The 13,026-nt window shown below is 36.0% G+C and overlaps 1 protein-coding gene across 1 annotated transcript in view; it reads right to left on the bottom strand.

The window, feature by feature from the left end:
* Positions 1–13,026, bottom strand: part of LOC136254617 (titin-like) — a 170,671-nt gene that overhangs the window by 122,731 nt on the left and 34,914 nt on the right. Inside the window, exons 12-17 of the mRNA XM_066047361.1 lie at positions 10,544–10,816; positions 10,221–10,493; positions 9,168–9,491; positions 4,767–6,038; positions 3,328–3,600; positions 382–672 (exon numbers count right to left, since the gene is read on the bottom strand). Of these exons, the coding sequence (XP_065903433.1) occupies positions 382–672; positions 3,328–3,600; positions 4,767–6,038; positions 9,168–9,491; positions 10,221–10,493; positions 10,544–10,816 (2,706 nt within the window). The remainder of the gene's footprint in view (positions 1–381; positions 673–3,327; positions 3,601–4,766; positions 6,039–9,167; positions 9,492–10,220; positions 10,494–10,543; positions 10,817–13,026) is intronic.

Here is a 13,026-nt window from a genome sequence, read left to right as displayed (position 1 = left end):
AATAAATCCTACGATGAAAAGAAGTTGTGAAATCAAAAGTGGATCGATATGATGGTAATATTGACAATCATGTTTCATTAATATTCAGCACAAAAATTGCTTGAATTGTTGTTATTAAGAAATTTTGCTATTAATCTACTCATAGCCATTTCTTGGCTGCCACTTTTGATTTCACAACTTTTCACACTGGTCTTCATGGAGGCCGCACCTTTCTTTTTACAGCTTGATTGTTTTGGTTTAGGTACAAAGCCAGCCATAAGCTGGCTTTTATGCTTCCTTTTATTTGGTTTGAATTGCAAATGTACGAACTCAATTTTAAGAGCTTCGAGATAATGTGGCATTATTTCATATAGCACATCTACACATTATCTGATAACTCACCGTCTTCTAATGTCAACAGAGTGACATTGTTAGAATTTGGACTACACCTTACATCACAACATGCTCTCACTGAGAACAAGTAGTTGGTAAAGGGCAGCAATGACTGAACTTCATCATTCAGTAAAGTGTCATTAGTTGTAAAATTCACCATCAACACATCACCCGATCCAACAAGTTGATACGACACAATATAACCAATCACAACTCCATTAGTTATACTTGGTGGAGTGGCTGTGACTAAAGCAGAATTTCTTGTAGCAACTACCACAAACTGTGTGACTGGCATTAAATCTGGAAAATAAGAAACACATACATATACACTGCAATATAACAGTACAGAATTGTCCAAATATGTATTTTATACATTGTTCAGCACCACTTACACATTGTTGATTATGTAACTCTTCATAAAATAGCTTAATAAACAACACTTACAAAAGCCATCGATGGTATTCATCTCATACTGTAGCTTTGTAATTACTTTTGTAGAATATAAGTGAACTACCAAAAAAACAATTAGTTTATCTTGCTGAGCCAAAACCGCTGGTCCAGTATTGGCCCAGGTCATACCTGAATTTTGTAAAGAGATCCAGATATTCTAATTGAGCAGTCATCACAATATACTCTAACAGAACGGTTGTGCAATACTCTACTGGAGCATTCAGTAGCAATGAAAAAAATGATATTGCAACGTAGGATACCGTATTTCTATAATTATAAACCGTTAAAAATATTTCGTCGAAGGTAGCATCCGACAAAAATTAATCACGCGAAAAATTTTTACCAACGTAATATTCGAGAAGTTGAATGAATTCAGTAAACTACTTTCTGGCCACCTGGATCGAGGCTTGGCCATTGGCGTGTCAAGCATATGTCTGCTGCAGTCTTTTAAAAACAAAGTTCTCCCTGATCCTAGGAGAGAGGAGTTCGTCTCGCTTCGTCTATTTCGCTGCATATTGGTAATGATGCCATTCCGTGATAGACAGCTACTACAGGACACATTAAACAAAGTATATATGTACAAATGTGCAAGTTGCATGGAATGAGCTTCTACCACTCCAGTCCATTGCTTGATTTGTGATGAACAACTTCTAAATCTGGGGCGCAGCCTCCATGGAACAGAGATGCCACACTTCAGTTTCGCTGCTTGTCGTTCTGGTTCTCAAAAAATGGCCGTATAGAATTCGCAATTCATTGTTAAAAAATTTTTGTCACTGGAGGACACCGGTTAAAAATTTTTAACACGAAAAATTATCTCGTGAAAATTTCTCGCAGCTTATATTTATAGAAATACGGTATATTGTTAACAAAAATAATAAAACCAGACTTTGTATATAAAATAGTCTCCAGATACCATTACAGAGCATCTGTTTTCAAAACTTTCACTAGACCCCCCCCAGCTTTACATGCTTACACATGATACATGTACTTGCACATACAGTTGTTTACCACATGAAAATAAATAATCTCTGATTTAAATATCACTTCATCAGATCAATAAAAAGTATGTGACCTCCATTGCAGTCCATGGATGGCCTGATCACTTACAATCTCTGGACTCTGGCTCCGCATATATATACAGTTTCTAAGCAGGGTGCTAATCAAACAGTATAATAGTACTGTTTAAGTAAGTACCTCCAAAAGTGCCTGCCTGCCTGCCTGCCCACAGTTGCAAGGCTGGGGGCCAAACAAAGTAGCACCAGCCACTATTTTTATGCCACAATATCAAGCTCACCAATGGAATGAGCATGCTTTTTGCACCTCCAACGAGTGTGTGCCTTCTGCTCCTTGTCTTTCCTTTTATATTCAATCTGGCTAGTCTTCATTCTTTTTCATGCAATGAAACCATGTTGAGGCATTAATTGTCCCTACACTTTCCTTGAGCAACATATTTAGATGCTGCTAATGATTTAAGCGCTTACGCCCGGCAGATACCTATAACTTTACAATAGGTTCAAGACCATGTCTTTTAGGTTGATTAATAATGATCAAGCACCGAGATGTAAGCACTCGGTGCTTTAAAAACTATTTACTCAATCACATTGACACACCCCTTTATTATTTGTCTAGCTTATTCATAATACTAGGTAAAAGGCTGACTTGATATACTCGAATACAGCAGTCACCCTAATAGAACAGCCACATGTGTATAGCTCTATGCCATAACAAAAAAAAATTATTAATTCAAAAATGAAGTCGGGATCCAAGTGATCAAAAGTAGTGAAACAAGAGATAATGATAATACCATCATTCATCTCTTGTTCTACTAGTAGGTTTTGTAGTGCCATCATTTATCTCTTGTTTCAACACATTTTATTGCTTGGATCCCTAAAATTAATAATATACTAGAATATACTTAATCTATTAATTGCAATACATTGGCTGTGTGGTGCGCCTGACTATACATGGATGGTCTGCAGTTCAAATCCTGGTGTTGGAGGGATTTTTCCCTTTCTTTGACCTATTTTCAGTTTTGCAATGTCATCTGCTGTCAAAGTTTAGAAGTCTTGTACTGTATATTAGATTAGTTAACTCAAAGGGTTGCTGTAGACCATCAGTACTGGACACTTTAAAGCTGTAATAATAATAATAATAATAATAAATTTTATAAACATGAATTACGTCATATAAAAATGATGATTAATCAGAGATTACACTATTTTTTATTGGAGGCCCTCACCAGATTTACTACTAATTACAAATATGATTGCTGTAATTGATATTAATTTTACTGCTATTGCTGAACTCTGAACCAATACAGCAACATTTAAACGCTACTATAACAAGTACACTTTTAATAACAAATCAAGCATGGTGAGAGGTTTCTCTATTATTTGGTAAAGGTTCTACATAATTATACATTGCTACATCTGATAGTTGCCTTATATATTGAAGGTAAGTACACACACATCAAAACATCAGATTATTGTGATGTATAAACCTTACCACTTATAATAATATTAGCATAAAAAGAATAAGTATTTCCACAAGTATTGGCAGCAACACATCTGTAGTTACCACTATCTTCTGGTTGTACATCAGTTAGTGTAAGAGTGTTAGTGTTCACTCCAATAGCACTAGATGATATATTACCATTCTGCCTTTCCCAACCATATGATAAAGCTCTGTCAGCTTGACAAAATAGTGAGATGCCAACATTGAAAGTGCAGGACATGACATATTGACTAGATGGATGGATGATGATAGCTGGTGGTAATGCTAAGCAAATAAAAAGAAAATCATTTGACTTCATTATGATGCAATAAAAATCACACAGCTAGAGTTACACCATACATACAGTACTTATCAGTGTGCAATTTAGTATGAGAAATTAGAACAGAAAGCCACTTAAGTGGCTCTAATTTATCATGATCTGGACAATGCACTGCTAAAATTGCTGTTATTTTACTCAGTGGCATGATTTTCATGCAACATAAATAAACAATGCCATTGGTATGCTAGGAAAGAAAGCACACTGGTTTGCTAGCACATACATACCTTAATGTTGTAAAGTAATGAATGACGTAAATCAGTTTAGGTTCAGCCGTTTACAGCAAAATTGGTACAGAGAAACTGCTAGACTTTTAGGATGCAATAAATATTTAGGTTGATTAGGACATCTTGATTGTTAGCAAAGTCTCATTTATCACAAATGTACAATAGGCCTTTTCATTTAACTAACTCTTCTGGAGTGTGCTTTTGCTGATAATAGCGCACACCTTTTCACCTTTTCATACCTTTTCACCTTTTAATAGCGCACACCTTTTTGTACACATCCCAATTTTTTTTTTTTTTTTGATATCAGATGCAGATGTTCTCAGGAATGCTTTTGTCTTGCTACAACCCATTTTCAAATAATGGAAGGCATACAAATGGCTTCAAAGTGTTGAATCTCATTACGTAGCATTCTGGTACATCATAGTTATTGTGTAGCCAGTGAACATGTACCAGTGTTTAAAGAAAGTAAAATATAGCAAGTCTATATTCCCTGTGAAAAAACTGACAAAATTCTGCAGTAAGATACCGCTGATTACCCAAGAAGAAAAACCTCACCATAAAGTTGAAGTCGGATGCTCAGTTTCATAATGATAAGATATGTAATGATATCAGTATAAAAAAGTAGGTAAGCAGGCAGCAATGAGATGAATAATGCTTACTTTAAAATGTCAAAGCATGTTGTAGACCTATTAGGTGTTCTACCATGTTATTTGTCACATGCCAATTCATGCTTGTAGTAGTTTTGTAGGAACTTTCAAGGCCCATGATTTTGGTTTGCCACTTTAGGTAAATTGATTGATATATAGTACAACAAAACACACGCAGATATATACTATGTAATACATGTGAAACATCAATAACATTGCAAGTTACAAGACAGTAACAACCTGTTACAGCTCCAAAAATATTGTATCCTCCAGGATGTCCATATCCAATAGCAGATTCAAATCCATAAACTATTTGAGACAAGCGAGCATTAGTATCCTGGTGAGCAACTTCAGCCACACCCTCTGATATATTCACTTGTACACCATAAGCTTCAGTAACACTATTAACCATAACTGGTACCCATTGGTGTGTGTCTAGTGACCTGTTCACTCCTCCTGATATCAGGTATATCATGTCAGGTTGATAATACTGTGCTAACACCATGATGTTAATATAGTGTGTGAAACCTGATTGACCTTGAAGTGTAGAAAACTGAAAATTGTTACTATACTGATTTGTGGCTGGAACTAGTGTCATCATTGGATCACCATCAACAAAATCGTCTTCCAATCCATGACTGAACTGAACAACTAACACTTTTTTACTGGAATTGATAGCACAATACTCTTGTAGTGATAGAGTTTTGTTAACAGACTCTCCTTCACTAATAATATAAGACTCCCTTGTATTGTTACAGTAAATATCAACAACAGTGGAGTTATATGCTGCCAGTACTTTAATAGTATATGACCTTCTGGTGGCTAATGGTGCAGTATAATATACTCTACCCCATAATGTAGTGGGTGGAACTTGTTCAACTAGGTGATCACAATCTGCAACACCAACTGGTACATTACCACACTCATGACCACTCAACACAGATACTGGTTTATATGTAACAATTTTAGTTCCAGTCAAATCATCAACTGATCCAATCAACACAGTTTGGAGCCTGTTGATCACAAATGAGTACTGTATACCAGCAGTGAGATCAACTGTAGAGTTACTAACACTAATGGTGACTGGTTGTGTGACTGTCAACTTCATCATTGTGTTATCCTCTGTACCAACTACTAAAATAGAACTATTGAATGAATAACCACTGTTGGGTACAGATATCCCGTAATACACATATTCATCAACACACAAGTTTGTAATGGGTAAACAAAGAAATGTGTCACTATTGCTGGATCTTAAACTCTGACCAATCACAGTCACTTTATCACTACTGATCATTAGGTGGATTCCTTTATCCTGATCATTATGTGATGATGTTATCAGAGTAGTAGGAAGATTAATGATGACCTCATTGTCACTTGTGACACTACCACTAGTATAGTATCCTACTCCTGGAGCCTCAATTGAATAGTCAACTGGTCGTGACGCAGAGGTTGTCAATATAATATATGGTGCAAAGTTGTCACTATTCCTTAAAAATCCGATGTAATATCCTACAAGTGTACAATTTGAAATTACATCCTCATCCTAAAACCATGAAGAAATCAAGACACACAGTAGTGTTTTGTGTGGCCAAGAAAGTCAGCATGCCACACTGGGGCTATATGAACAGTAAGAAAGAGAATGCCATTTTCACATATGCATAGCTCCATAGCTCTTTCTTCAAAGCACACCATTTTTACATAGTAGCTGTCCACCAGGTAGGGTATGACACGCAAAAATGTGTAACATCAGCCATTTGTGAGATATAGACATTCAAAAGTTAAAATTTTCTTCGTTTTTTTGTCTAAAGCCATAGGGTGTCAATGGGGGTTTTGTGTTCTTTTCACACACTTTGCAAGGATTGTTGTAAAATGCAAATGTGTAACTCGATTGCCACGAACTTCAGTGGCAATGAAGAGTGTATAAGGTGAATTAACATTCTAACTTTACTATGAATCTGATAAATACCCACAAAAATATGAATGATTATTTACATTAAAATGTAATTTTGTTCACAACTACAGGGAAAACTGAGCATGAGAATAACTTGAAAATCAATGTATACATAGGCTGATCATTGTAGCAGTACTACTTTATGGTTTGAAAACAATGGAGTTACAGCTACAGATTAATAAAGCACAAATTAACAACTGTATAATCATGGCATCAAGATACTCCAATACAACAGTCACCATGGGGTAAAAAGGTGCACAAAAATGAATATAATTTACCAGGCTTTGAACCAGGGACCTTCATACCTAACATCCACATCCTTAACCACTGAACCACTTGGCTGTTTACCTCACTTAATTTCTGCTTTATATGAATAAACTACTTATTGGTAAACATTTATACCAATGACAAATCTAGGTTGCTCTAAAACATCCTATGTGTGTTCTATCAGAAATCCTCAAAACAATGTGCTCTCTATTAGAGTAACACAATAATTATTATTACAGATTTTTGCAATTGAATTCATTGCCTTTGCAATTGACTTAGTCCCATTTGCAGTATAGTTTGTCACCTTTGCAGTAGAATTCGTCCCATTTGCAATTGATTTCATTGCCTTTGCAATTGATTTTGTTGCTTTTACATTAGAATTCATCATAACTACATTGACTGCAGGAAACCAGCTGCTCATCACAAGGTGAATTATTTTCACCATGGATAATACCACTTGAGACACTAGAGAGTAATTGAAACTGGTTATACACGAAGCCATTAGCTGTCTGTCGAGTTAATTAACTTGTTTGCGAGTGACCACACCCACTGCCAATGGTGGAGCACAATTGTGTTGTTGAAGAAGCTGTAGTAAAAGAATTATTGCTATATAAAATGTTGTTTACTCTGTAAATAAAAGTTTACATCATTGACCGTTACGGGAGGTAAAAGGGGGACAATGGGTCACATGCACCATGCAGCGTTACTATTTATAGCTATGCATGTGCGCACTCAACTCATCACTCAGCCACGTTCTGGGCTGCCCAATATTTTCCCAAAATTAGACCAATCATACACCTGAGCTTGGGTAAGCTTGGCTGATACAATAAGACGTTAAGAGTTGTTTACAACAGCTGTACTTTAACAAGATCATGGAGCAGCTGCTACATCTTGTTTTTGTGTTTACTGCAGTAAATAAAATATGCAATACAATACATTTACAAGACGATCTTCAGTAACCATCACTGTGTCTGAATAGATAAGAAGAAATGTAAGTAAAAAAACCCTAAGCCAGCTATAAGCTGGTTTTGGGGCCATAATCTACACAAAAAGCTAAATAGTGAAAATGGAGTGGCCTTTATAAGCGAAAACTTTGTAAAATCAAAGGTGGCAGCCAAGAAATGGCTGCAATGATGTTAGTGAAACTTTACCAATGTATAGCTACAGCTACAGTATTATAGCATTAACATCATTGCAGCCATTTTCTAGCTCCCACCTTAGGTTCCACAACTTTTTTTACACAAGCTTATATAGGCTGTACCATTTTTTCATGGATTTTTGTGGTTCAATTTAGCAAAGAAATCATCATTCATCAACATACTCAATAAAATAGAAATGCAGATTAGCTGTTATACATTATTTCCACTTCTTTCCAATTCTTAATACTTAAATACAATGACTTATGTAATAAATGTGGCTGGGTCTAGGAAAACCAGTCTTATTGTCTATGACTGTGGATTTGATTTTTTTAAATCAACCATCAAATTTCACAATCAAAATCACCTAGACTTGAGTGGTCTGCTTTTGCTGGCTGCTATTCCCAAGCACGGTGGCAGTCTGTACAAGTGGTTTGGAGCCCTAATGGAGCAATGGCATGGCTGTACAGCTCAGTGGTATTGATTCTATTGAATAAATACATGTGCTAAATTTCCTTTTATTTTAGCCAGTATTGAGACCTGAATGGCCCATAACTTGGCCTAATATATCCATATGCCTTCCTTTAAAAAATCTTATAAACAACTTATTGCCCTCCATCAGCCCCCACCACCCACACACACCCTTTTTTTGAGCTCACCTGGTATAGTCAACATCAAGTAACTAAATGGCAGGGGAACGTTGCTGTTGGACACTTGTATATTGGATGCTTTGAACGTAAGGAATTGGGGTAAAATACGTATAAACTTGGTACGGGTAGCTTCAACCATTGGCAAACTACAACACACTGACCGGCATTACTCGATACTTTTAAATAAACAATAAGACCAGTTTTGCCAAGCTACATAGGTCACAAATGTCTCAGGAATTACATACAAAATAATTATACACATTAACCTAGTCATCAAAAACACAGAAACCAATAAGGTGGCAGTTTGTTCCCATGTATTTTATTGTAGGATATTGTGTTTAATTATGCTGGGACAGGCATAGCTTTGAGCATGACAAACTGGCAAAATAGAACACAAGCCTAGCATGAATGTATCCAAGAATATCTAGCTAGTACAGAAGCTCTTATTTAAGGCACCAGGAAGGATAGGTGTCAATCCCATTGAAATAAATCAATAACAAAATTATATAATTAGTTATGGATCTTTGACAGTTTTTCTAGTGCATAGTTTAAAAGTAATGTTATACAAGATGATCAAATTCATATTTATTTAGTGTTTTCAATTGTTGTAGTAACATGGTTTATATTTCTTTACCTATGTCACGAGTTATCACGGTAACATTACCACTAGGTTCACTTGGTGCTACAGTAACTGCTAACACATAAAATGTGTAATTAGTGAAGGGATCCAGTCCTGACACTAATAGTGAGAAAAAATCAAAGTTTATACCACTACCAATATCCTGTCCAGTGGTCACATCACTAGAGTTCACTCCCATCATCTCCATGTCATCACTACTACCATACACTACAGTGTAATAACGTAGGATCCCATTAGTGATACTGGGTGGATCCCAAGTGACCTCTACTGTAGTAGAATTGATGACTGAAGCTCCAACATGCTGTGGTGGATCTGGTGCTGAAAAATCGAAAACATTTTGAAAGCATAATAATACATTTTATAATATACATAAAGTGTCTACTATTTCAAAGTTGATATATGTGACCGTCTCAGCAAAAACCCGACTTGATCACACAAGCATGCACATTGAGAAAAATGAAATTTAAAAATAATTTGTAAAATTACGCATGCTACAAGAAAACATACACAAGGTTTTATTGGGCCAATACTCTATGAAGGTAGACTCACATCGATTAAAACTATACACCATCTTATTCGTCTGCTCATGGAGAGTTCGAAAATCTTTGTTTCGCTTCTGTAGCTCCAATGGTATGCGTGTCATGTGCATTTGTTTACAATGCAGTAAATGTATACAAGATCGTCACCATTTCTTCTATTATACTGCCTTCATATCAATATGCGCAAGTGACTACAGGGCTAACACTATACCTTAACTGATGTGCTGATCCATGATGAACATTTTAAGCCAAATTCAAATGTTGTAGACTACTCCAAACGTAAGTCATGGCTGTGAATGTAAGTGCCTGTAGTTTATTTTCAGTATAGTCACTGTACAAATCGATTATCTTGCTCTTCCTACTGTTTAGCGCTATAATTCCAAAACTGCTCACCACAGAAGGCTGAAACTTTGGTGATCCATTCCTTGGACACTACAGATAATGCTGAGAAAAAAATTTGTTGTGCAAACAAGTCTGAGATGGTCACATAATTATATGTTTATAGTACCTTCCTCTGCTGTAGTTCCAATCACAACATCAGTTTGGTTACCACAACCATTATCAGTACATGCTGTCACACTAATAGTGTAGTTAGTGAATACATCCAATCCCATAATAGTGTATATTGTATTACTATCACCAGTATTCACTGTAGTATTGTCGTAAGTCACCATGTATGTTGTTATTGTACCCCCTGGATTACTGGGTGATTCCCAGTCTACAACAAGTGTTCGTAACATTCCACCAGTAGTAACAATCACATTCAATGGTAGTGATGGTACTAATCAAAACAGTACATTACATAACACATAAACAGAATAACACACTTACATGATGGAGTAGTGAATGACATTGATGCAGCATCTCCTGGTTCAACAGTAACAGCACTGATGTTAATTATGTAATTGGTGTTAGGAGTGAGTCCAAATATAGTAATCATCAAATCAAAGGTATTAGTGTGGTTAGTTATGATCATATGATCGGACGAATGGGAAATTATATAATATCGGATAATTCCATTTGGCATAGTAGGTTCATTCCAAACTACATTCACAGCAGTAGCATTGATAGATGACACTATAATGTTGCGAGGTGCACTGGGAGCTAAAGTGACAAAGTACATGTGATTACACTTCAAGGTTTTTCACAAAGTCATAGGTCTCTGACTACATACAAAAATAGAAGATCCATGCAGTCACATGTCCCAGAAATCAATCAGCAGACATACATAAATGCAACAAATGTTGCTACTCCATTTGGTAAATTTTAGGATTGATTTAATAACCCTAACCACTTTGTAATTTCTTTTCAGTTCTCCACCAAGGTTAAACGTTTTCTTCTCAAAGAACAGTTCTTTTGTTACCGTAATACTAATCTGCACCAAAACAGCCAAGTTGTTAAAAATATCAAAAATAATTGGTACCAACATATATTTCTTGGATGCTATCTTTGATATCACAACTTTTTTCATCCTGGCTATTTTGGAGATGCACCTTTTTTCACAGCTTGGCTGTTTTGGTATAGGTATCACTTCTTTTTGTTATTGTAAGTTCTACTGGGGCTCATTTTACTTGTCTTTTTGCTGTACTACAAGAAAGTGGAAGAGTGAAAGTTATATTTGTAGGAAAAAAATCAAACTGTAATAGTAATCACAGAATTGAACATTAATTTTAAATAATTACTGATATAGCTGACTGCACTACAGGATGGTTTGTTATGTTCAATAGAGTGATATGAAATGTAGCAGAAGAGTCTAAAAGATAAGTCTATACAGGTTGACTTTTATGTAGCTGGACATATCAAGACACACGGTAGTGTGTCATGCAGCCCAAGAAGCCGGCACGCCACACCGTGAGTATATTAACAGGAAGAAAGATAATGCAATTTTCACACCTTTATAACTCCGAGATCCCTTAACTGATTGAAACCAAATTTGCTCTAGAAGTGCCAGCTAGGTAGGGGAGTCCACATTCCAAATTTGAAAAAAATCACTCCAGCCATTTCTGAGATACGAGTGGCCAAAGTTTGGGTTTTTTTCTTCGTTTTTTTCTTCTACTTTTTTTTTGCACACTTCGTAAAATCTGCCATAAAACACAAATGCGTGCTCTCATCAGGCTGACATTTGGTACACTTAAAGGCCTTATTAACGCAAATCTCAGTACCAAGTTTGGAAGGAATCTGATGAACATTAACAGAGTTATGACCAATTATTCACATAAAATAAGGTCGAAGGTCTGTCACGCCCACAGGGTAAAACCCTTGAAGCAATGAGCTAAAAATTGTTATGTAGATGGAATAACTATTGTAGGAGTGCCTTTTTGTGGTTTGAAAGGAATCCAGTTAAAGGCCATTGAGATATGACACATAACCCAACCTGTATCACAATTACGCGATTGATTTTTATGAATAAAAAACTATTAGTTTTCATACCTACCAGGCAAACCGCTTACAGTAATGAGCTGAAAATCGGTGTATAGCTGGAATAATTAACATAGAAAGTATTTCCAGTAGTACAGAAGAATCGGATTACAAACCATTGAGTTACGATTCGAAAGCCAACTCCATGTAGCAAATGCGAGATCGAGATACTCTAATAGAACAGTCACCCTAATAGAGCATTCAGCTATGTTTATAACTTACTCCATTATAGAGTTATATTATGTTGCAAGTTTTTTTGTAGGGAATTCAGCTACAAACAGTTAATCTTATAGACAATTCAGCTACATACAAGCAAGTTACCCTGTAGAGAGTTCAACTACAAATATGCTGCTGTAGAGATTCAGAACATTATAAGTCATACTGAAGAGAATTCAGCTATGCAAAAGTCACCCTGTAGAGAGTTCAGCTACAAACAAGTCACTGCATAGAGGGTTCAGCTAAAAAAGCTACCCAGTAGAGAGTTCATCTAGATCAGCTACAAAAAAGTTACTTTATACAATGTTCAGCTACAAGTAAGTCGCTCTGTATAGAGTTCAGCTACAAACAAGTCACTCTGTAGTACAAACAAGTCACTGTGTACTAGAGAGTTCAGCAACCAATCAAAAAAACCATTTTGTAAAGAGTTCAACTTTACAAACAAATTATAACTCTATAGAGAAAGTTATAACTTGGCCGATCAGTATGGCGACTTACCCATCCTCTCCTAGCAAATACCGTTTCAACCCGCCGTGCTGGCCTGCCGTAGATAAGTGTTTTAGGCCACTATTAGCCGGCGTCTTTGTCATCATTTATGAACTGTGTTAACTTTATTCAAAATGAGATCAAGATTTCTAAGTCCACCTGCAGAAGGATTTTTGACTTGGCTGCTACCATTT

Source organism: Dysidea avara, chromosome 4, assembly GCF_963678975.1.
Source record: "Dysidea avara chromosome 4, odDysAvar1.4, whole genome shotgun sequence".
Taxonomy (NCBI): domain Eukaryota; kingdom Metazoa; phylum Porifera; class Demospongiae; order Dictyoceratida; family Dysideidae; genus Dysidea; species Dysidea avara.
Note: the sequence above shows the minus strand (reverse complement) of the source record. Positions and strands in the feature narration are given on the sequence as shown.